This window comes from Tenrec ecaudatus, chromosome 4 (genome assembly GCF_050624435.1).
Source record: "Tenrec ecaudatus isolate mTenEca1 chromosome 4, mTenEca1.hap1, whole genome shotgun sequence".
Taxonomy (NCBI): domain Eukaryota; kingdom Metazoa; phylum Chordata; class Mammalia; order Afrosoricida; family Tenrecidae; genus Tenrec; species Tenrec ecaudatus.
The window spans coordinates 202,609,301-202,634,076 of record NC_134533.1 but is presented as its reverse complement, the minus strand read 5'-3'; the positions used below and the strand labels follow the sequence as shown (position 1 = coordinate 202,634,076).

Here is a 24,776-nt window from a genome sequence, read left to right as displayed (position 1 = left end):
AGTGTAAATAAGGTGCATCGCGCCCTTGTCAGTTTGGGACCATGCAAATAAGGTATAAAATAATATCCTGTGAGGGGACTGATCATTTTTGCCATTCTGGTAGGCTTAAAGTGAGCCACGATTGTCAACAGACCTCAGAGAGCTTCCCTTTGTTCTTGGCCCTCGGTCGACATCATTAACAACCTCTCCATAGCTGACACGAGCCCTTCACTTTTGTTACCTTTTCCAGTGGATCTGATTTTTTTTCTCAGTTTGGATAATTTTATCTTTGTTTTTGTGATTGTCAAATTGCTAAATGCCTGAATCTGAAGTGATAGCATTCATTGGTTTTTCTACCTTCGTGTTGTATAATAATATTTTGTTCACTTCCAAATGGAGACTTCTTTGCCTTTTGGCTGCTGCCGCCACTAACACGGATTTTGCTACATTTGGGAGTCATGGTGCACTTCCTGGCAATATTTTTGAAAGAAAATCGAACAGATAACACTACAACACTAAAAAAATGTATGAGACATGAAATTGGATGCTGCTGCCTATGAGTTGAAGACATACACTGCTTTATGGTCAACTTTTAGCTAGAATGTACAGTACATACATAAGCTAGTAACAGGCATTTATTGTGACTATCAAGTCGTGTCTTACAGAGATACATGTACTGCATGATTAGATGCCTGGTAATGCAATTGTTATATATACAAGAAATATGAGATACATGCATTACATGCAAGAAGCTGTTGTGTTCACTGCATCCCATTCTCTAATTAGAATTTCTGAACTCTCTTACAACCTTATGGAACCATGGATGTATATATATATGGTCAGATGTTCTATAACACATGAGCATGCCACCAAAAATACTCTTTTACACTCCTGACTTTTGCCAAGAAGCTGGAGTGTATGAATAAGAATTGGGGACATCAGGATTGGAGGAAGGCTTATTTGACAACCTGTGATATGCAGGTGATACAACCTTGCTTGCTGTGAGGAGTACTTGAAGCACTTACTGGTGAAGATGAAGGATTGCAGCCTTCAGTATAGATTACAACTGGCAATCCTCACAACTAGACCAGTAGGTAGCACAATAAACCGAGAAAAGATTGAAGATGTCAAGGATTTTGCCTCACTTGGGTTCACATCAATGCTGTGGAGCAGCAGAGATTAAACAACCCCATGGCATTGGGTGAATCTGCTGCATAAGAACTCTTTAAAGTGTTGAAAAGCAATTTAAGGTGTGCCCGACTCAAGCCGTGGTGTTTTCAGTTTCTGCCTGTGCTTGTGAAAGTTGGACACCAAATAAGGAAGAAGAGAATTGATATGTTTGAGTTATGGATTTGTCAAAGAATATTGAAAGGACCTTGGTCTGTTAAAAGAACAAACAAATTTGGGAAGAAATAATAGCCAGATGCAAAGATGGCAAGACTTTGTCTTATGTACTAGGGACGTGTTATCAGTTGAGAACATGCTTGGTAAAGTGAGGGGCATGAAAAAGAAGAGAGGCCTCGACAGCATGGATTGGCACCGCGACTGCAGTGAGGGCTCAACCATAGAGCAGTTGTGAGGAGACAACACTGGGGCATGTTTGTGCCGTTGTACACAGGGTGGCTGTGGTCGGTACCTACTCGATGGCGCCTAACACGTTTAATTAAAAAAACCCTTCATGTATTGTTTTATGGGCATGGTACTTTGTCATGAGTCATTAGTGCTTAAGTGAATACGCTTAAATTTAGAAGAGGTAATAGAAATATTGTCTATCTAAATAAGCTTTTCTGAAGATTTTAGGAAAGCTGCAAATGCACCTATGCTTATATTTACTTTTTAATTTTAATTACTTTTAGATTGTTTTATTGGCCATATGTTCTCTTTATAAAAAGATTCCACATCAAACCTGAGTAGTTAATCGGAGGGTATAAAAGTGCTTTGTTCACCACTGTATCTGATTGCAATTTCTCTTCCTTTTACTGGGCTTTGTTTGTTGTTCCCTTTTAAACATTTTGCTGTGTTGAATTTGTTTTTTTTTTTTTTTAATTTGTTTTTTAAACAAAGAAAAGAAAAAGAAAAGCTACACTATTGCTACATATATTGTGTCTCCTAAACTTGAATCATCAAATGATTTGATCTGGTTCATCCTTTATAATTATGATTTATTTGTGTCTTTGCCTGACCTCCCTTTTGTTTCTCTTTTGTATTATTAATAAAAGTAGTCCAGTTCTATATTCTTTTTCCTTCCATACTTGTGTAATGCTTTAAAAAATATATTACTTATACCTGCTTTACTTTGAAAGGAGCCCTTGTGGTGGAGTGGGTTATGTAGGAGTGGGCAATGTATTGGGCTGCTAACTGTAGGTCAGCAGTTCAGAGCAACCAGCTGCCCTGCAGGGGAAAGAGGACGCTGTCTATTCCTGTAAAGAGTTTTGTCTAGAGTAGAACAGCGCCATAGGATTTTCAAGGCTTTAATTGTTGCCACCCTCACCCCACACTAGTTTATTTGTATTGTTCATATATCTGCTTTCTCTTTTTTAATAGTTAAAACATTATAATAATATCTCCTACTTTGCTTGACTTTTATCTTCATTTGTGGTTCTCCCGTTAATCTTTTTTTAATATGACTGAGTGGAAACAGGGAGATTACAAGTGAACACGCTGGGTCTTTGGGATAATAGAAATGCTATAAAATTGGATTGTGAAAGTGGTTAGGCAACTCTTTAAATTTAATAAAAGTCATTGCATTGTACATTTGAGATGGGTAAATTTTTAAAATTTAGTTTTATTATTATTTTGTAATCATTTTATTAGGGGCTCATACAACTCTTATCACAATCCATACATCAGTTGTGTAAAGCACATTTGTACGTTCATTGCCCTCATCAATCTCAAAACATTTGCTCTCTACTTAAGCTCCTGGAATCGACTCCTCATTTTTCCCTCCCTCCCCGCTGCCCCTTCCCTCTTGAAACCTTGATAATTTGTAAATTATTATTTTGTCATATTTTGTCCTGTCCAACATCCCCCTTCACCCACTTTTCTGTTGTCTGTCCCCCAGGGAGCAGGTTATATGTAGATCCTTATAATCGGTTCCCCCTTTCCAAACCACCCTCCCGGTACCACCACTCTCATCACTGGTCCTGAAAGGATCATCCTCCCTGGATTCCCTGTGTTCCCAGTTCCTATCTGTACCAGTGTACATCCTCTGGTCTAGCCAGATTTGTAAGGTAGAATTGGGATCATGATAGTGGATAGGGAGGAAGCATTTAGGAACTAGAGGAAAGTTCTATGTTTCATTGTTGCTACATCGCATCCTGATTGGCTAGTCTCCTCCCTGAGACCCTTCTGTAAGGGGATCTCCAGTGGCCTACAAATGGGCTTTGGGTCTCCACCCTGTACTCCCCCCTTCATTCACTATGATGTGATTTTTTGTTCTGATGATGCCTGATACCTGATCACTTAAACACCTTGTGATCACACAGGCTGGTGTGCTTCTTCCATGTGGGCTTTGTTGCTTCTGAGCTAGATGGTCGCTTGTTTACGTTCAAGCCTTCAATACACCAGATGCTATATCTTTTGACAGCCAGGCACCATCACCTTTCTTTGCCACATTTGCTTATGCACGTATTTGTCTTCAGTGATCGTATCAGGGAGGTAAACATACAATGATAGGAGTTTTTGTTCTTTGATGCCTGATAACTGATCCCTTCGGCACCTCATGGTCATGCAGGCTGGTGTGCTTCTTCTATGTGGAGTTTGTTGCTTTTGAGCTAGATAGCCACTTGTTTAACTTCAAGCCTTTAAGACCCCAGACACTATATCTTTGGATAGAGATGGGTAAATTGTATCGTATGTGATTTATGCTTGCCACCACCTGTCAGTTTTGTTATACTGTAATGGCTTGCATGTTGTTTTGATACTGAAAGCTCTGCCATAAGTGTTTAAAATACCAGTAGGGTCACCTGTATTGGACAGGTATCAGCATAGCTTCCAGATTAAGAAAGACTAGGAAGAAGAATTTGGCAATCCACTTCTGAAAATTAACCAATGAAAACCTTAGAGATTACAACACAGTATTGTCCAATATAGAGCTCTTAAGATGAGTTCTCTATATCGGAAGACACCCACAACCCATGGTGGCCTCCACAATGGGCTTGCACATGAAGATGGCACAGGATCAGGGAGCATTTTGTCTGTCTTCCACAAGGACACTATGAGGTGGGTCTGACTTGATGACAACTGACATTAACAAATGATGCCTCGATTATAAAGCTGTTTAAAAAGTCTAATGCTTCAGTGCTTTCCATTGTTGTTTGTGATTTTATTGTCTTATTTTAATTGGTTATTTATTAGAGAATTTTTTCCCTTCAAGGGGAAATACTTCTTCCAGCCAATTCTTGCCTTCCATGTGGGTTCAATTTCAGTCAATACACCTCATGTGCAGTTACCATCTTTCTGCCCATGGAGGCTTGCACGTTGCTTTGATACTGAGCAGGTTTCAGAGAGGCCTCCAGACTGAAATGGACAAGAATAAAAGACCTGGACATCTACTTCAGAAAATCTGCTAGCGAAACCCTCTACCTCACAAAGGTCTATCTGTGCTCGGAAGGCACAGGCCTGGACAGTGTTCCATTTTTGCTGTACAAGTCAGGGCCAACTTGATATCAGTTAACAACATTGTCAAAAGGCATTTTTATTAATCACCTTAAAGTTTTATTTTGCACATTTAGGTTTTTCATAAATTGGGAATTGGTCTGGGGAATATTGTCAGAGGTAGTGATATAATTTTCTATGTACATATGTATATATTATCAGCCATTGTAGCATTGCATTGCATATGGCAGTTGATGTGTTTGACTACCCAAAGTTTTGAGGTTCAAGTCCACCCAGACGCACATTGGATGAAAAGCCTGGTAATTTTTTTTTGAAAAATCAGTTACTGAAAATCTTAAAGGAACACAGTTGGGCTCTGACACACACAGGGTAACCACGAGTTGGAACTGTCTTGATCAAGGCAGCTGGTGACTGGTTATGTGCCCCAGATAGTCTTTCCCATTGATATAATTTGGGGTTTAACTATTCCTTCAACTGTATTACTCCCATCTTACTGTGGGTTTGTTCCTAGGATCTCTGTGCCTCTTTACTGGTCTAGTTACTTTTCTTTGCAAAAGATCACACTCTATTTTTTAATATTTTATTAGCTCTTACATATATAATTACAATCCACAGTTCCATTAGATCAAGCATAGTTGTACAATTGTTGCCATCATCATTTTCAGGACATTTTCTTTCTTTTTGACGCCTTGATATCAGCTCCCCTTTAGCCCCCCTCCCCTCCTACTCCCCTGAACCTTTAATATATTATGTATTAATTATATATAATAATAATACAGGGTGTTGTATTTCGCCATAACTTACACCTTCCAATGTATCTATTTCACATAAAATTTTGGTGTTCGTTGTTACTATCAGTTCCTTCTTCCCCCTTCTCCCCCCACCTCCTCTTCCTGTACCCTCAGGGAGTCATTACTCTCATTACTGTTTCTGACAAGTTTATCTGTCTTGGATTTGGTGCATTGAAAGACCTTCATTGTACCAATGTACATACACAGGTCTAGCAAGATTCGTGAGGTAAAACTAAAGCAATAATAGTGGGAGGAGGAAATTTTAAAGACCTAGAGGATAGATATGTGTTTTATCAGTGCTCTACTGGACCGTGGATATATTGTTCTTTCCGTGTGGTCCTTATGTGAGAGACTATCCAATTATCTTACAGGTCAACTTTGGGTATCTACTTTAAGGCCTATGCCCCTTCAATGTCAATTTGATTGCTTGTTTTTGAACTTCTGATACCTATCCCTGTCGATACCTCATGATCACACAGACTGGGATGCTCCTTCTATTTGGGCTTTGTTGCTTCCCTACTAGATGACCATCATTTGTTTAACTTCAAGCCTTTAAGGCCTCAGATGCTGTCTTTTAGTAGCCAGGCACCATCAGCTTCCTTTACCACATTTGCGTATGCACCTATTTTGTCTTCAGCTCTCTGATAGTATTGGGAAGGTGAGCATCATACATTGTCACATTATTAGAACAAACCATTCTTGTACTGAGGTAGGATTTAAGTAGAGGCCCAAAGTCTGTCTGCTTCTTTATAGTATTTACATACATGTACATACATAGATAAATATGTCTGTCTTTATATATATTTACACATATACTTACCTATATTTATATGTGTAATTTTAATTTCCTTGTTTCCTCTATCCTTTTTCTTTTCTCCTGCCCCACTATCATGTTCACCTATGGTTCGCCTCTCAGTAATTCCTCTTGGGTACATCTCAATTAATCAAACATTCCTAGGGACCCTACATCCTCCTTGCCATCGATTTTAGACCCCTTGTTATTCCCCTGTCCCTGATGTATTGGCCCACCAATCCCCTTCCTCCATCTCCCCCTCTCCCATGGCCCGTGCCCTCCTCCCCAACTCTTGGTCCTGTTGCTGACTCCTTGAGATTGTTTGTCCTGTCTTCCTTGCATAGACAGACATCAAAAAATAAAAGGAAAGAAAAAAAACACCATACAAATAATTCAAGGTCTAACTGCTGGCCTTTGTGAATATCTCCCAGCCGGTTCAGATGAGGTGCCAAGTAGTGCCCCCTGGTTCAGAAATCTTGCTTTTGCCATTTCGTGGCTTTGGGAGGTGGGACCGGCTGCACTCCCCTCACTGGATCGTCGGTGTTGTCATCTATGGTGCCGTGATCTAGGGCGGAGATGTCATGTCTCGAGCTGGGGCCTTGTCTCTGAACTAGCTGCTCTGAACCTGAACATCACTCTCAGGGATTGGTGCACCAGAATGTACTGGACTCTCTTTCTCTATTTTCCTCTTCGTTTGTTCCCATGTGAATGGGACTAGCCGCTCTTCTAGACTGTCTTCAGAACTGTTCTCTAATCACTGTTGTCTAAGGACGGGGACTTCATAACTTGACCTGGGGCTGAATTTGCAGCCCTCTCTGTTAGTGAGCTGCTCTGGTGCAGGTACATCGCCTTCAGGGATTGGTGCACTGCAATGAGGTCCTGTGAAGATATAACAATCCCCTCCCCATGGGTAGGTTAATGTCCTGCTCCCCAGTGCCATCTTTTTCTTCCCTCCTTTCACACTATTTGAATTGTTAAAACTTTATAAAGAGCTTTGCTGTCTGAGAAGGTAAGTATTAGTCTTTGGCATTGCAGCCTTTGCCACATTGGCCATTATTATTTTATATGAAGATGCACAGCTTTTTCAAGTTTGTCGCTTTAAATATTGAGCCTTTCTACAAATGAAAATGTTCAATGAAAATTAAACTGAAAAGGACCTTTTTGAAAAGTTCTTCAGAAAAATGTTAATATTGGTATGGTACATGGCTTTTTCTTTTTTTTGGGGGGGGTACCAAATTACATTATTCAAAGGAATGGTACAAATAAATAACTTACATAGGTTTTATAATTTATAGAATTGTATAATTTACAGAAAAGGTAAAGCCAAACCCAATATGCATGTGCTATCAAGGACACCCAAGAAGTATGATCCCCCTGTGCCTATGGGGCAGTCAGGCTAACACTTAGCTCTTTTCATCACCATCTCCCAAAGCATGCTTATTGGAGAGATATTCTGCTAGTTAAGTTGATAGTTACCCAATTCTCTGAGAGATTTTTCTCCCCTAGGGAATGAGTCTCAGTGAGGTTGAATAATGAGAATTGTTGTTGCCAGTTTGTAGTTCCAGGAGTGACTGATTCCTGTTCTAAGTACACACAGACTTCATTCAGCTCACTCCAGTCATCAGGGTCTAGAGCAGGGGTTCTCAACCTTCCTAATGCCGTGACCCTTTAATACTTTTAACTCATGTGGCGGTGACCCCAACCATAAAATTATTTTCATTGCTACTTCATAACTGTAATTTTGCTACTGTTTTGAATCGGGTGACCTCTGTGAAAGGGTTGTTCAAACTCTAAAGGGGTTGTGACCCACAGGTTGACAACCCGCTGGTCTTGATCCTTAATATCCTGAAGGAAGAATTTTCAGTTTCTGAGCATGTTCCCTCTCCTTGTGAGCTTGGTGAACAAAATATTTGGAGAAATTTTTCAAAGTCAGTTCATTGCAGTCGAAGCATCAGATACTAACACTTAGATGTAGGAGGTGTAGCGCTCTAGGTTGAGCTGGTGACTGATGGTAGTCTCTGTGTCTGGGTTGTAATACTGTCCCCCATTGTAGTTCTTGTGCACCTGTGAGGAGAGCATGGTCTCTTCTGTCTGTGATGGAGGAGACAGGTGGTAGAGCCTCCACTGGCTCAGGGCTTCTGGGCTGCTGTGAGGAAGTGGTGAACGGCTGGCTGGGAACCACCTAGTTGGGGGCAGTTTGGCGAGTCATGGCTTCCCTTCAAGTATTATTAAAGCAGGAGACCATGGCAGTACTGCAGAATGTCTCTGGTTTGGCATAGTTTAAAAATGATTTTTAGATACTTTATATATAGATATATACACATATATTACACATGCACTTATATATACCTATGTATATATCAGCTATTATAGCATTGCATATGACATAGGGAATACCTGAGAGATGCATATAGTTTATATATGTATATAATTTTTTGAATGCTATTATAAATGGAATATTTTAAACAGCTTTCACTTTTAATTTTTTCTTTAAATTTTATTTTGTCGTTGAGACTGCACACCAAATGAGAATGTACAATAAAACATACACCGGTGCCACAGGTTTTACATTGTAGTTTAGTGACCTTGATGATGTCCTTTGAGTTTTGCAGTCACTCTCATCCCCCTTTTGAGTTGTTCTTTCCTCATGAACATCAACTCACTGCCCCAGAAGGCTCCTTTCTTGTCTTTTTGAGTTGCTGTTGTCTATTTGATCCCATGGAAACAAGCCCAAACCAAACTCACTGCCATTGCGTTGATTCTGGCACACAGCTACCCTGTAAGACAGCTAGAATGGGTCCTGTGGGTTTCTGAGCATGTCAGTCTTCAGCAATAGAAAACCACCTTCTCACAGGGATCAGCAGGTGGCTGTGAACTGCTGACCTTGCTGTTAGCAACCCCGTGTGTAACCCATGGTGCTATGAGAGCTCCTGTGATCCTGTATAGATGCTTCTTAGAATAGCACAGTGCTCAAGGCAGACCTTTAATAGTTAAGGTAAACTCTTGTTTCATTTTAAGATTTCAGGGGTATTTTTAATTTGAGATTTAAAAATATCTTAGGGTAATAGCTTCAAGGGTTTGTTTACTTTGCATGATTCCAGAAAGTCTAGAGTCCAAGGGTATTTGATTCTAATTGTTTTTTGCAGGTACCAGGGAACACTAGACCTTTTTCTTTATTATTAATCTCTAATTCATGAAGCTATCCAATTATATTCTTCTTTGTTTATAAAGTGCACAAATCTGAGGGCACAGCTCAGTGGATACTTAGAGTACCTTCATTTACTGACATGGTTAAGTTCCAAGACCAAGTCGTTTTGCAAAGTTGGCATTATGCAATGAGGAGGTGAAGGAGAAGAGGCAGCCAGGAGCCTGGGCTTTCAGGAGTGCAGTGCCTCAGCACCATTTGCTCAAAAAGGCCCTGCTGTCTGGGCTGGCATTCAGGCTGCCCTAGGCCCTGGCAGCTACCCAGATGCAAGTTGGTGGCTCTTGGGCTTGGCAACAGGCAGGGCTGGGGGTCCAGGTGGTTGATTGGGGTTGTTGCTTGTGCCCATTCCTCCCACAGCCACCTGCTTGACAGCTCCATTTGTCTTACTGCCACCCTGCAGACCTGGGAGGACCCTGCGGAAATGATGGACTTGCTGTTGGTCTTGGGGAGCTTGGAATCTAACCTAATAGTTGTTTGGGAGAAGAGCTCAGCAGTTTGAGCTGCAGAGGAGGAGGTGGTGGCTGACTTCTATAGCATCAGGTTTCTATCCAGTCTTTTGACTGGATAAGAACGATCCTCATAAGCAAATGTGGTGAAGAAAGCTGATGATACCCAGCTATCAAAAGATATAACATCTGGGGTCTTAAGGCTCGAAGATAAACAAGTGGCCATCTAGTTCAGAAGCAAGAATGCCCACATGGAAGAAACATACCAGCCTGTGTGACCACAAGCTGTCGAAGGTATCAGGTATCAAGTATCAAGGAATAAAAAATCACCTCATTGAAAATGTGGGTGAGTGCAGAATGGAGACTCAAAGCCCATTGGTAGCCAACCAGACATCCCTTTACAGAAAGGTCATGGGGAGGAGATGAGCCAGTCAGGGTACAGGGTAGCAACGATGAAATATATAACTTTCCTCTAGTTCTTAAATGCTTCCTCCCCCCACTATCATGATCCCAATTCTACCTTACAAATCTAGCTAGACCAGAGGATGTACATAGGTACAGATAGGGACTGGAAACACGGAATCCAGGACAGATGACACCAGTGGTGAGAATGGCGATGCCTGGAGGTGGAGAGAATGTGGGGTAGAAAGGGGGAACTGATTACAAGAATCTAGGTATAGCCTCCTCCCTGGGGGATGGACAGCAGAGAAGAAGGCGGGGGGAGATGTCGGACAGTGTAACATATGACAAAATAATTATGAATGATGAAGGGTTCATGAGGGAGGGGAGTGGGAGGGAGGGGGAAAATGAGCAGCAGATATTAAGGGCTCAAGTTTTGAGAATGATGGCAACAAATGTACATGTGTTCTTGACACGATGGATGTATGTATGGATTGTAATTAGAATTGTACGAGCCCACAATAAAATGATTTTTTTTAAAAAAGAATGATTCTCAGTACCCTGCCTACTGCAGGACTTGGTTCCTCCAATGTGTTTGAATAGAAGGGAGCAACAGCAGCATTCTCTCTTGTTGCCACCGCCTTCTGAGCTTCTTCCACTCGGGTCCTCAGAAGGACTCCCTCAAAAGCCTCCTCAGTCTCTTCTGCATTAAGAGTGCCGTGGAAGGTAGTAGGGATGGGACCAGCAAGAGGTATTCTGGAGAGCTGGCAGCTTCACCTGAAAAGCCTGACAGACAATGGGTTACTTTGTGCAGGCAGTGAGCTGAATGTGGGGAGGAAACACTGTTGCTGTGCAAACTCAGTTGGATAGTAGGTTGTAGTTTTTTTAAACTATTGTCATGAGTTTGACTAAAGAGCTAGCCTATATGTGAGGAATAGGCATATTCACCCACACCGCTTTCACTGTGTGTTTCTTCTCAGTCAGGGTCTCTAATCTTATTTTAAGTTTCCTGTAAACTGAACCATATTGCTTGACTTCTTTGGCGTCTAGCTTCTTTCTTGCTTCATCATGCCTAAGAGATTCATCTCAGTTGCATGTGGCAATAATTGATTATTTTTCACTTTGGTGTAAGTGTTCCCTTAGATGAATATGGTTTATTCATTTTGGGTGGTACAGATGTTGAGCATTCTAATCATTCATTTAAAAATCATAAAAAAATTTGATGATCATTTTGCCTCATCAATAAGTCTTGCTTTGAAGTGGTGTGACAGGTTTCGATCTGCTGGGCAGGGATCTGCACTTGTAGGAATTGATCCAAGAAGGTCCCCTGGCACCAACCCCCTACTTGGAATAAACAGAGCCTAGTTGAATGGGAGATGGACCATGGCAGGGTAACCACTCCTGGAACTGCTCGCCTAGACTCCTCATACTGGCAGTGTCCAGAGGGCTGTGTCCTTGGGAACATTGAGGATGTTACCCCAGGGGGAGGGGTGCTGGACAATGTTACACTTTTTTTTGCTGCTATGGGGTTTTGTTTTTTTGCCTTTAGCTATTTTTTCCCCCTTCTTTTTTTTCTGTTTGTTCATTTGCTGGTTGGTTTGTTGCTGTTAATGGTGTCTTTGGGGTTTTGATTTTGTCGTAATACGATCGCCAAAGTAAACCTAAGTCGTGTGCATCCCATGAACATGCAGATGGACTCTGGGCTCCTACTTAACTCTAGCCCCAATCCAAGAACAGTTAGTTCTGCTAACATGACCCTGCTCCATACTCACATTCATGAAATGATCACTGAAGATAAGGGTGCTATAGCAAAGTGTGGAGAAGAAAGCAGATAATGCCCAGCTATTAATCGGAATAGTGCCTGGGTCTTAAAGACTTGTATTCAAACAAGCAGGCATCTAAACAAGTTAGCTAAGTCCACATAGAAGAAGCATACCAATTTGTGTGATCCAACAATGACAATAACAATTCAAATATGATGAAGGGAAAAGTATCAGCTAAAATTATGAACTCCCAGTTGATAGAAGGCTATGGAGGACAGTGGGAGACCAAAACCCATCAGCAGAGTAACTGGTTAGATTGAGCCGCTAGCAGAGCTCCACTATACACAGGCAAGGGTCTTGAACAGCCTTACTATCTCAGAGATCATTGGAATCTTGATTATGCTGGATCAAACTTGCTACTTGGTCAGCTGACCTCTCCCTATTGACCCAATCTGAATTGGTTCTAGGTACAAGTATCCATGACAAAAATGTCTTCCCTGGCTTTTGAAATATTCTGTAAACAAGGTGTTCACAATTTAAGCTCTGAGATCATTCCCTCCTTTGGATTTTGATTTTATTGTTTATAATCTTTAGATCATAACAGGCTGCTGTACTTCTTTTGTGTGGGTTTAGTTGATGCCTCATTTAGGTGTCTGCTTGTTTTAAAACAAGCCTTTAAGACCCCAGATGGTATTCTTTCTAATAGCTGGGCACCATCGAGTTTCTTCACCATACTTTGCTACAGCACCCGCATCAAACAGAGCCTTATTTTAAGACCAGTGCTTCATTTTACTTGAATGGTGGAGGTATAAGAGATCATTAATTTTGAAGTTCAATTATATATCCAGGGAGATGGTTACTATAACCAGAAAGTCAGCTTATTATAACTAATATCTTTGTAGTGCCAATATATCTTTGTTAGGTTTCTAGGGTCATATACTTTGGTTCTCCGCAGTACTGAAAGAATTCACGTGGCAGAAGCACTTTTGTAATCCAAGTGACTTTTATGAGGGAAAGGGAAGTTTCAAGTATTACAGCCTCAAAAAGTACACACTATTTCCAGAAAGTGTGCAAAGCCTTGTGGGGACTGCTCGGGAGTTTGAGACTCAACGTGAAAACCAAGAGGAAAGAATACAGGAACAGTAGCGCAGAATCACAGGTAGGAAATCCCCAGAGGCCAGGAGAGAGTGTGTGGAGCTGCGAGCCCTGCCTTTATCCCCTCCCTGCCCCAATTGCGGGGGGGGGGGGGGGGCGGCTGGTTGAGGGTATTTCCCGACCCACTAAGTTTAGGCACACCTGTCATGTGCCTATGTTATTGCCAGGTGTAGCTTCACCTGCATCTAAGTGGACTTAGTTTGTGCTTTTTCCATGGGTGTCTAATGGGTGCCGGATTTCCTTGTACCCCTTTATTTTGACTCTAGGCAGGCATGTGGGAAGACACTTCCCACCCCTTTATCCCTATTCTGGCTACCTAGCACCTTCATTTATAGCTCTTCACCGGTGATGAAAATTCAATTTCAGAATCTCAGCAAGTACTTTTCATAAGTAGCCTCCTCTTGGATCGTCCCTTCCCATCTTTCATAGTAATTATTTTAAAATTGGAGCCAAAGTGTTATTTATTTAAGTTTTAGGTGATAATGTATATATCTAACAAAACACTTTCCCCTTCAGCCATTTTTATGTGTACAATTCAGTCCATCTTAGTTACATTCACCAGGTTATGCAAACATCACAACTCTCCATTAGAATAAAGGTGTTCTAAAGCAGAGGGAGAGACAGAAAGACAGACACTTGAATTTGGTGGTACATAAACTCACAGAGCAGTGAAACACACCCTTATTGGTGGGGGAGCAGTCTGTTCCTAAATTGACAACGTTTTAGTCATGTTAATATAAACTTAAAATGACCAATGATTCAAACAAACTCAACATTACACATTTTCTCTTTGAATGGAGGACCATTAATCAGATATATGAGAGAATTGCTGTCACTTTAGTCCCTCGTAGTCCAGCATCCACATTTGTGAAGGACATCGTCTGCTTACTCTTCCCAAGAGTCGTTCACCTGAGGCTGCTGACAATCTCGAAGGAAGAATGCAGTGGTTACTGAAGGTTCCCTCAGGTCCGCATCCTTGAACTGAAATGACCTTCTGAATTAAGGGCACAGGAGCTAGCTACTGGGGCTTATAGGTCTAACCACAATATTTTGCCCAAACTCAAACTTCTTCTGGGACAAAGTATCTGTTTTGGCAAACTAAAGCCTGTCTTGGTGTGCTATCCTTTCTCCCTCCCCTAGGATCTGATTCAGACCCAATTACACACAACCCAATAAAAACTTGCTGTAGTAATCAAAACCTCTCATGCACAAATATTAGGTATTATTCTTGATTCATTTCCATTTTTTAAAGATTTGTGTTCAATAGAGAGCAATGTTCAATACTAAAGGGTGTCTGTCAGATAGACCTCATCACTACCAGCTTTCTTATTATTAAACGTTTAAAGGTAAAAAGAATTTTCCATTCTGTTAAAGGCGCAACCACAAATTATTTCATAAAAAATTGCAAGAGTAGTACCATAAGATTTCCTTGATAAATAGCAAGTGTCACAGAAATGGTAAAACTTGTCAGAAAAGAGAATGAGCGCTCTGGGAGCACAATTCCTTAGGGATGCCCCTCCTGCAGTTACTCCTGAATTCTCCAGAGAGGAGAAACGTCCTACTTCCAGCAAAGGGAGAAAGGAGCAGGGTGAGCAAAGAGTTTGAAATTTCCTTTTACCTCTGAACCTGGACAAATACTACAAAAATCAGGCCATAGAAATTAAGCACTAATTGTAGTTCCTTTTCACTTTTGTGAAAAAGAGCTATCATGGGAACTAGGGAAATGGACTATCGTTATTCCTGGAGGTTCTTGTCAGTAAGTGCCGGATTAATACCGATCTTACAAACTGGGAGTGGGTGCTGTCAGGTTGCTTCCTACTGACTTTACAGCAGACTGAAGCACAGTTGCTAGTGTCTGAGTGCATTGTGGCAGCCGCTGTGTCAATCCACTTTTCAGATCCTTCTCTGGTGACTGGTCTCTCCGGATAGCATGCCAAAAGTAGGTGGCCTCTCACCATCTTTGCCTCCAAGGAGCACTGTGACTGTATTTTGCCCCCAAACAAATTTGTTTGTTCTTCTGTCAGTCTATGGCATTTTGAATATTCTTTGATAGTATTGTCATTCAAGTCCATCCATTCTTCTTTCTGCAGTCTTACTTATTCATCGTCTTAACTGAAAAGACTGTGGTTTGGATGTGTGCACCTTAGTCCTCAAACTGACACTTTGCTTTTTGACATTTCACAGAGAGATGCTGAGCAGCAGATTTGCCCAGTGTCACACCTTGTTTAATTTCTTGGCTGCTGCTTCCATGAGCATTGATTGTGGATCTAAAAAAAGGAACAAAATGAAAAGATAGATCATCTCTTCTCCTTTTGTCATGGTGTTGTCTATTGGGCCAGTGTAAGGATTTTTGTTTTCTTTACATTGAATTGCAATCCGTACTGAAGGCTGCATTCTTTGATCTTCATCAGCAAAGGGCTTCAAGGCCTCATTTTCCGCAAGCAAATTGTGTCATCTGCATATCACAGATTGCTATTGCTCCATCCTCCATTCTGGATGCCCCGGACTTCCTATAGTCCAGCTTCCTATAGTCCAGTTCAGCACACATATTGAAAAGCTATGGTAAAAAGATACAACCTTGATGCACAACTTCCCTGACTTTAAACCTTGTACCGTTCAAATGATTGTTCTTGGTCTCTGCACGGGCTCCCTGTGGACACAGTGAAGCTCTAGAATTCCCACTGTTCTCAGTGTTATCCAGTTTGTTACGATGAACCTAGTCAAATGCCTTTGCACAGTCAATAAAACACAGATAGACTGTTTCTGTTCTTCTCTGCTTTCAGCCAAGATCCATCCACCTTCTCCCTCGGTCCATGTCCTCTTCTGAATACAGTTTTAGTATCTGGCACCCCCTGTTGGTGGACTGTTGCCATTTGTTTTTTAATTATCTTAAGCAAAATTTTACTTACATGTGAGATTAATGATAATGGTTAGATGATTTCCACATTCTGTTGGGCCAATTTTCTTTGGCATGGGCACAAATATGGATGTCTTCCAGTTAGTTTTCTGCCTCTTCTGAATTTGTTGGCATAGAGGAGTGAGTGCTTCTAGTATAGTGAAACATTTCAGTTGGTATTCCATCAATTCCTGGAAGGTTGTTTTTCACTAATACCAACAGTCCAGCTTAGCTTTATTCCTTCAGTTCCTTTGTCGCTCAATCATATACTACCTCTTGAGAAGGTTGAGCATTGACCAGTTCTTCTTGACAAAGTGAGTCTGTATTCCTTCTAAGTTCTTTGGCTGTTTCCTGTATTTTTGCCTGTGGAAAACTTCAATATTGTAATGTGAGGTTTGAATTTTTTCTTTAGTTCTTTCAGCTTGAGATATGCTGAGTACAGTCTTCCTGTATGGCTTTTCTGTTTTTATAATACTGTCTACACTTTGAAATTTTCTGTTCAACTCTTTTACTCCACTGTTTCTTCCATTTACTTTAGCTGCTCTATGTTCAAAAGCAAGTTTCAGAGTCTTTACTGACATCATTTTGTTTCCTGATTTAAAAAATCATTTTATTGGGGGCTTTTACAGCTCTTATCACGATCCATACACCCAGTCATTGTGTCAACCACATTTGTGCATATGTTGCCATCATCATTTTCAAAACATTGCCTTTCTCCTTAAGCCGTTGGTATCAGCTTATTCCCTCCCTCATGAACCCTTGGTAATTTATACTTTTTTTTTTTTAATGTCTTACACTGATCACTGTTTTCCTTCACCCATTTTTCTTTTGTTTGTCCCCCTGGGAGGGGGTTATATGTCGATCACTGTGATTGGTTCTCCCTTTCTACCCCCACCTTCCTCTTACCTTCCTGGTATCACTACTCTCATTATTGGTCCTGAGGGGTTTATCTCTGCCCTGGATTCCTTGTGTTTTTTCAACCACATGAATTATCCAGATGGAATACAGAGAATTCAAATTGTCTACATCTAGAGGAAGAGATGATGATGGATAAACTCAATGGCAGCAACTATAATGGGACCGGGGGGGGGGGCTGAAGAAAATTAAAACGAGTTCCCGAGAGTCAAAATAGGACCTCGAGGATGTCCCACCTGAATTTCGAGAACATCTCAAGCACAGATTTGACTCATTGAGCACTAATGATAAAAGACCTGATGAGGATGTGGATGACATTAAGAACATCATACTTGTAGGGTGCTCAGATTTCTTACTGGAAGATCTGCAGGGTGGCTGTGGTGCCTAGCATAATTGTGCTAGTGACCCTGTGGTACCCTTGTGCTTCTTGGTGGCATTGGCCACTGAATACCTCTGAGAGTTGAGATCAAAGATGTTGAAGGTGATAGTGTTGTAAAAAGAGTAATGACAGTGAGTGTCAGCGTCACTGTAGATTCAGTCAAGTCAAGCTTCCGACAGAGATACAGTTGTTAGAGGGGTCTTCTAGAGTAGAGGCTGCTACTGTGTGTGTGCGTGCGCGCGCGTGTGTGAGAGAGAGAGAGGGGGGGGTGTAAAACTATGTGCCTCTTCTTTTCAATTGATTTCAGATGATTCTAATAGTACTTTGGAGAGAGGCGGTTCTGTAACCTGAGTGGAGTGTCATGGGTGCTATTGGTGTTCAGCAGTGGCTACTAGCAAATGTTGCTGTCCAGGGGTAAGCCTGTTTGAAGGCAGACCTGTTTGGATTTGAAAATAGTGTGTTGTAAAGTATCTCCCCTACAGAAACATGGGAACATTAGAATGACTCAGCTCTTTTCTTTTTTTTAAAAGAAACAAACAATATTGTGCTAGTGAACGTTTACACAGCACGTTAGGTTCTTGTTGGACAGCTTCTATTCTATACAAATTGTTCAGAGATATTAGTAGAACAACTTGTCTTTTGATTGACCTTTTGCTGTTTATCCTTGTCCAGCTCAGCAGTGATTCCAAGAAGTGACTCCTACACCGCCCCCCTCTTGTGGGGGGGGGGGTCTGGCTTCTTGGCAGTGGGTTTGATTTTATGTTGGCTCAATTTTAGACCATTAAATTCTTTTGTGTTCCCTTTGTCTTTGTAGTATTGACATGCCTTATGAATTCCCCAGGAAGGGAGGGATCTGTCTCCTCTCTTAGCACTTGTCTAAAGCTTACATGTCTGGCGAGAGGAAAAGTCTTTTGAAGAAACTGCAAAACCAGAAATTGCAGTTGCGTTTTAGTGATCCAAGAGCAAGGGCAAATGCCTTTATCTGAGCTGTGCTAGTTACAAAGAAGTGTGATTTTTCAGGAGAAAAAAAAGAATAAATCCTAATAGATTTTAATGAGTGGACTGCCGAAGTCTTTGTACTATAGAGATGACTTATCTTTAAGGTTTTATTTATTTATTAAGGTTGGGTTTTTTTTTAGAACAGTTTAATAAGTCATCACTGTGAGAAAGAGGGAAGAAAAACTATGGAATTTGACATCAACAAATACCACTCCAAAAGTGAAGGTTAACAACCTCTGATGGTAATCAAGTCTTTTTTTTAGCTCCTCCTGTAACCAGTCGATAGCTTCTTTGTTGCCTTTGATGCCAGGAACATACTCCCACTGAATAGCCATGCCTTGGGAGGTTTGATCAATCTTGTCAACATCACTTGGGTTGATAACATCTCTTCCAGAGACTGTTTCCCATCCATTCTGCTTCCATTTATCAACCCAGTCTGTCTCACCTTTGATGACAAACTTGCTATCAGTTTTAATGATTGGTTTATATTTTGACTTCTTGCTTGTTGATATAGTTAAAGTTTATTGTGCCAACCTGACCAGTAAACACATGTGGGGTTAATTTAAGGGCAGAGAGATAAATGGCTCAGTGAGCCTCCCCTTTCTAGTTCTTGGGTCTCTTGCTTTCTCATGGGCAGACCAGGGTGCAGCTGCCCTTAGCCAGTTCCCTGCTTCGGCTGGCAAGGCTCACTTCCTGCAAGACATCCCTGAGGAGAAGCCGCATGGACCTACCCCAATGCAGCACTGGGTGCTGGAGCAGCCCTGTGGAGATCCCTGCCATCGCTGATGCTTACACATTCACTGATTCAGCTTTACTCCTGCAGTCAGCATCATTGCGTGTGTTTTGTGAGATGGCGGAGGACTTTGTGGATTGGTGTTGGACATATGAGTTAATGTTGGACTTGTGGGCTCGGGCAGCACTGTGTTGGGATGTTTTCTTGATGTGCACTTAGCCTTTATATAAAACTCTCTTATACATGAGTTTCTGTGGGTTTGTTTCTCTAATGTACCCAGACTAACACACCTATTCACTTGTTTTCTGAGCTACCCTCAGTTCTGCTGTTTGAATTGTCTGTTGTCCAGAAACCCTCTCACTTACATTCAGTGGGTGGTCAGGTCTCCAGTAGACTCCGGATCCAGCTTGTGCACCAGGTCTGCCATTACTGCTGCAGCTACCATCAACATCAATGGTTGGAATATGTTCTGTGCTCCAGCCAAAGTGTGGTCCTCATCGGTCCCTAGAACTCATGTTGGATTTCCCACCAAGGCCAACGCTTCTTTAGTCCCTGTAGTCTTCAATTCTTTATCCAAATTTGTTTTGTTCTTCTGTCCTTGAACAAACTTGTAATACTTTCAGGGTATGACACCTACTTCTTTTTGAAATAAAGTTTATAATTATTTTTAAATGAGTCTCAAACCAAAAACCATCCTAACTATTGTTAATGTCAAAGATTTTTTCATGTATCATATAGTAGAGCAGTATGAATTTCAGGTAGCTAATGCACAGGAGCCACCACTGTATAATAAGCAAAAATGAGCCTCATTTTATTGTCACATAAGGAATACACACTATTTATAAAGTTTTCCTAAGGGAGATTGTTTACCCAGTCTTTGGACTTGTTTATGTAACAAAATATATTTGTCATTATCTGACATTAATGGTTAAATATATTAACCATTTAAAAAAATAAAAAATTAAAACTGACATAACTTTAAAAACGTGTTTGAAGGAGATTGGTGGCATTGCTACTTGTATGCTATTATCTTTAAGCTACTTGTATAGCTCATAAGAAATAATACTTAAGCTATGACAAAATAATGATTTATAAGTTATCAAGGGTACATGAGGGAGAAGGGAGCTGGGAGAGAAAATAAGCTGATACCAAGGACTCAAGTAGAAAGCAAATGTTTTGAGAATAATGAGGAAAACAAATATACAAATGTGCTTGATATACAATGGATGGATGTATGGATTATGATAAGAGTTGTACGAGCCCCCAATAAAATGATTTTTAAAAAAAGAAAGAATACTTAGTGGTCATATTTTTAAAAGAAGTGGCCAGCAGCGCATAAATTTTAATTCCCACTCATGCTTACACCATCTTGAAGAAACAATGAGATAGACTCAAATTGAAGGCCTTCTGAATATACCTGGCTGTGTTCTTCAAAACTTTCAGTGATATGAAAGCCAAGGAGGTGTTCCAGACTGAAGAGGTAAGAGAAGTAGATGCAAGTAGGATCCTGGGTGTACCTGGGCTGTCGGAGAGGGGCAGTGTATTTGTTCCCTGGGACTGCCATAACCAGTGACCACGAACTTGGCGGCTTGTATTCTCTCACAGTTCTGGTAGTCTGAAATCACGGTGTTGGCAGCATTTGTTCTTTTGGAGGCTCTGAGGGAGAACCCATCCCCTGCCTCTCTCCAAGCTTAGCTGCTGTGACCACCAGCAACCCTTAGTGTTCTCAGGCTGGGGCCTTTTTTTTTTTTTTTTTTTTTTACTTGGGAGCTCATCACAATCCATACATACATCCATTGTGTCAAGCACATTTGTTGCCGTCATCATTTTCTAAACATTTTCTTAATACTTGAGCCCTTGGTCTCAGCTCATTTTTTCACCTCCCTCCCAAACCCTTGATAATTTATAACTTATTATTTTTCCATGTCTTGCACTGTCCGATGTCTCTTTTTACCCCCTTACCTGTTGTCTATCTATAGAAAGTTCATTGTGATCAGTTCCCCCCTTCTCCCCCCTACCTTCCCCTTCCCCTCCTGGTGTGGCTATTCCCAATATTGGTCCTGAGGAGTATATCTGTCCTGGATTCCCCATGTTTCCAGCTCTTATCTGTACCCATGTACATGCTCTGATCTAGCCAGATTTGTAAGGTAGAATTAGGGTCATGATAGTGGGGGTGAGGAAGCATTAAAGAACCAGAGCCTGGGAGGGTAGAGGGAGGGTGGGTTGGAAAGGGGGAACCGATTACAGGGATCTACGTGGGACCTCCTCCCTGGGGGACGGACAGCAGAAAAGTGGGTGATGGGAGACATCAGACAGGGCAAGATATGACAAAATAATAATTTATAAATTATCAAGTATTAATGAGGGAGGGGAATAAAATGAGAACATGATGCCAGGGGCTTAAGTGGACAGCAAATGTTTTGAGAATGATGAGGGCAATGAATGTACAAATGTGCTTTACACAATTTATGTATGAATTGTGATAAGAGTTGTATGAGCCCCTAATTAAACGATTAAAAAAAAGAATTGTACCAGCCCCCAATAAAATGATTTTAAAAAAAAAGAACCAGAGGAAAGGTGTATGTTTCATCGTTGCTATACTGTACCGTGACTGGCCTGTCTTCTTCCCATGGGGATGTCCAGTTGCCTGCAGAATGGCTTTGGGTCTCCACTGTGCACACACCTCCCATTCACATCATGATATTTTGTTCCGGGACTTTGATACCTGATCCTGTCAGCACCTCATTATCACACAGGCTGGTATGCTTCTTCCATGTGAGCTTTGTTGCTTCTTAACTAGATGGCTGCTTGTTTATCTTCAAATTTTTAAGACCCCAGACAATATATCTTTTGATAGCGGCACACCATCGGCTTCCTTGACCACATTTGCTTATGCGCACCCATTTGTCTTCAGCAATTGTGTCAGGAAGGAGGTTGGGGCTTTTTAACTCTAATTTTATTAAGAATTAAAAAATTTTTAAAGTATAATATACATATAAAGACAGATATCTTACCCGAAACCTTCAGTGGATTACCAGAAAGTGGTGGAGTATTACTACTATCAAGTGAACTCATCCGTTCACCACCACCCAGACCAAGCAATAGAACATTTGTGCCCGTCCTAGGCACTGCCCTCACTTCTCCTTGGGTAGCCATCAAAAATGAGGCCATTTGTTGAAGTTGCTCTATCATAAAGGGCAGGTCCAGCTGGTGCTTTTTCTGCTATTCTTTAACATAAGCCGGAAAGGTAGATAAGTGCCTGTGAGGGTGGAGAAGAGAGAATGGGGCTGGTTTCACAGTTCTGCTGGAACTTTAGCTGGATGTCCACGTGGATGTCTGTGTCTGGGAAGAAGGCTATGTTTTTATCAGAAACCCAAGAAAGATCTTCCAGGAAACCCCTCACTCACTATCTGCCCAGGCAGGAGCTTGGACTTTACAGCATATGCACATTTGTGTACACACACACACACACACACACACACACACTATGATGTACCTACCTATAGCCTGATGCTTCCACAAGCATTCTCAACTCCTGACCTCCCATGGAAGGTTGTTATGAACTCAGTAGAAGAATTTAAATTATTTTAAAAATCATTTTATTGGGTCTCGTACAACTCTTATCACAAGCCATACATATATCTATTGTGTCAAGCACATTTGTACATCTGCTGCCATCGTTCTCAAAACATTAAAAAAATAAATAAAACAGAAATGAGAAACAACCTAAATGTCTAAAAAAGTTAATTGTGGTATACATAGAAAAAAAAAACGTTTTCTTTCTGCTCGAGTGCTTGGTTTCAGAATTAAAAATTTTTTTATTGTAAAAAAGTATAATGAAACTTTTGCCAACTCAGCATTTTTAACGTGTACAATTCAAGAACAATGGCTATGTTGTGCAGCTATTACTATTTCCAACATTTTCTACCACCATCGAAACAAACTCAGTGTCCCCTAAGCAATGACTCCCCTTTCTCCTTTCCTCCTGTTCGTAGTGACCACCAATAAACTTTAGTCTGTGTACACTGAACCTATTCTCGACATTTCATGTTAGTGTAGTCAGACAAGTCTTATCCCTTCCATAACTGATTTATTTAGCATCTTCAAGATTCAGCTACATTGTAATGTATCAGAATGTCATTTATCATTGTGGCTGAATTGAGAACATTGTATCTGTTGATGGACATTGAAGTTATTTCTCTTGTCTACTCTGAAATTTTTTTGTTTTCTTTTTCATCTGATGTTTCAGGTATATTTTTGTATATTGCATCCCTAATTTAAAAAATATACTTAATATTAAAGAAGTTTGCAACTGATTTAGTTTTCTTGAGAGAGTTGACATAAAGGGGGTCTTTAAGTCCAAAGACAAAGCTTTTTCTTCTCCCACCGATGGTCATAAAGTCAGATGTGGGAATGTGGTGGTGTTAGTAGACATGGTCATATAACTGGCAGCCATAGAAGAAATATGAAGCCTGAACTCTGTAGTTTTTTGTTTGTAAATACAGCACAGATTGAGCCCTGCCTGATCCTTAGCACCTTCAACAGAAAAATCGGGAATCTAGTGGTACTTGATTTTTCTGGAGAAAGCCCTTCCTTTGAGTCAGGGAAAGGAGCCCCAGCTGTGGTGGTGCAGTGGTTACCCTTTGGGCTGCTAACTGCAAGGTCAACAGTTGAAACCACCAGTGGCTCCTTGAGAGAAAGATGGGCCTTTCTACTCCCATCCAGAGTTGGAGTTTCAGAAACTCACGGGGGCAGAGAGAGAGCTTGACACCAGGCATTGGATACCGTGAGGAACCGGACTAGAATCCTTCATATTGCTTCTGTTCTTCTCGGAACTCTTCTTCATCTTTGAATGGGAGGTCAATGGTGGGTAGTTGTAGTCCTGATTCCTGTAACATGTTCTTAACTCTAAAGTCAAATCACTTCGACAGCTTAGAGGAGATGTGAGAATGTTGGCTTCTGGGCAGACATGATGGACACCAGAGTTGCAGCAGTCTGCAGTACTTTACCGTCTTCCCTCATGTGCCAGGCAGTGTTGAATGTGGTGGTGGGGATGCACCTAGCAGGGGACACACAGAGCCCTGTGCCTACTCCCTGCATTGGTTGGTGTTCTGGGATCTCCAGGAAGTTTGTTTCTTACTAAACGTTTGCCCCCCTCTCCTCTTTTTCTTTTCCTTAGGACAGAAGTGTAAGCTGAACAGACTTTGAGCGGTGGCTTTCAGCTCACAGGACATTCTACCTGGTTCTCCTTTTGTGGCCCATGTGCTGCATCCTCTGCCCTCAGTGTGCAACGGGCCCCCAACGCAATGTGTGTTTGTCAAACCATGGAAGTGGGGCAGTATGGCAAGAACGCAAGTCGGGCCGGAGACCGGGGAGTCCTCCTGGAGCCCTTCATCCACCAGGTGGGCGGACACAGCAGCATGATGCGCTACGATGACCACACTGTGTGCAAGCCCCTCATCTCCCGGGAGCAGCGCTTCTACGAGTCCCTCCCACCTGAAATGAAGGAGTTCACCCCTGAGTACAAAGGTCAGTTGCTGGCCAGTTTGGTAAGAGGAGTAACATTGAGCTTGCAGGTGCTGGGCTCAGTTTTTCTTTGGTTGGTCGTGGATGCGACTGTAAGTTCACATTGTCTCCAAACAGCTAAGTTACGCTGGTAAGCAAAAGCCTCAGCAAGATCTTTAGGTTTTGAAAATTGGATCCACT

The 24,776-nt window shown here is 41.4% G+C and overlaps 1 protein-coding gene across 3 annotated transcripts in view; it reads left to right on the top strand.

Annotated features, from left to right (window-relative positions):
• IP6K1 (inositol hexakisphosphate kinase 1) overlaps positions 1 to 24,776 on the top strand; it is a 76,877-nt gene that overhangs the window by 28,801 nt on the left and 23,300 nt on the right. For 2 of the 3 annotated variants that reach the window (XM_075547382.1, XM_075547384.1), the window contains exon 2: positions 24,250 to 24,599. In XM_075547382.1, the coding sequence (XP_075403497.1) occupies positions 24,377 to 24,599 (223 nt within the window). In that variant the 5' untranslated portion in view covers positions 24,250 to 24,376. The remainder of the gene's footprint in view (positions 1 to 24,249; positions 24,600 to 24,776) is intronic. The other variant, XM_075547383.1, reaches the window with a different exon arrangement.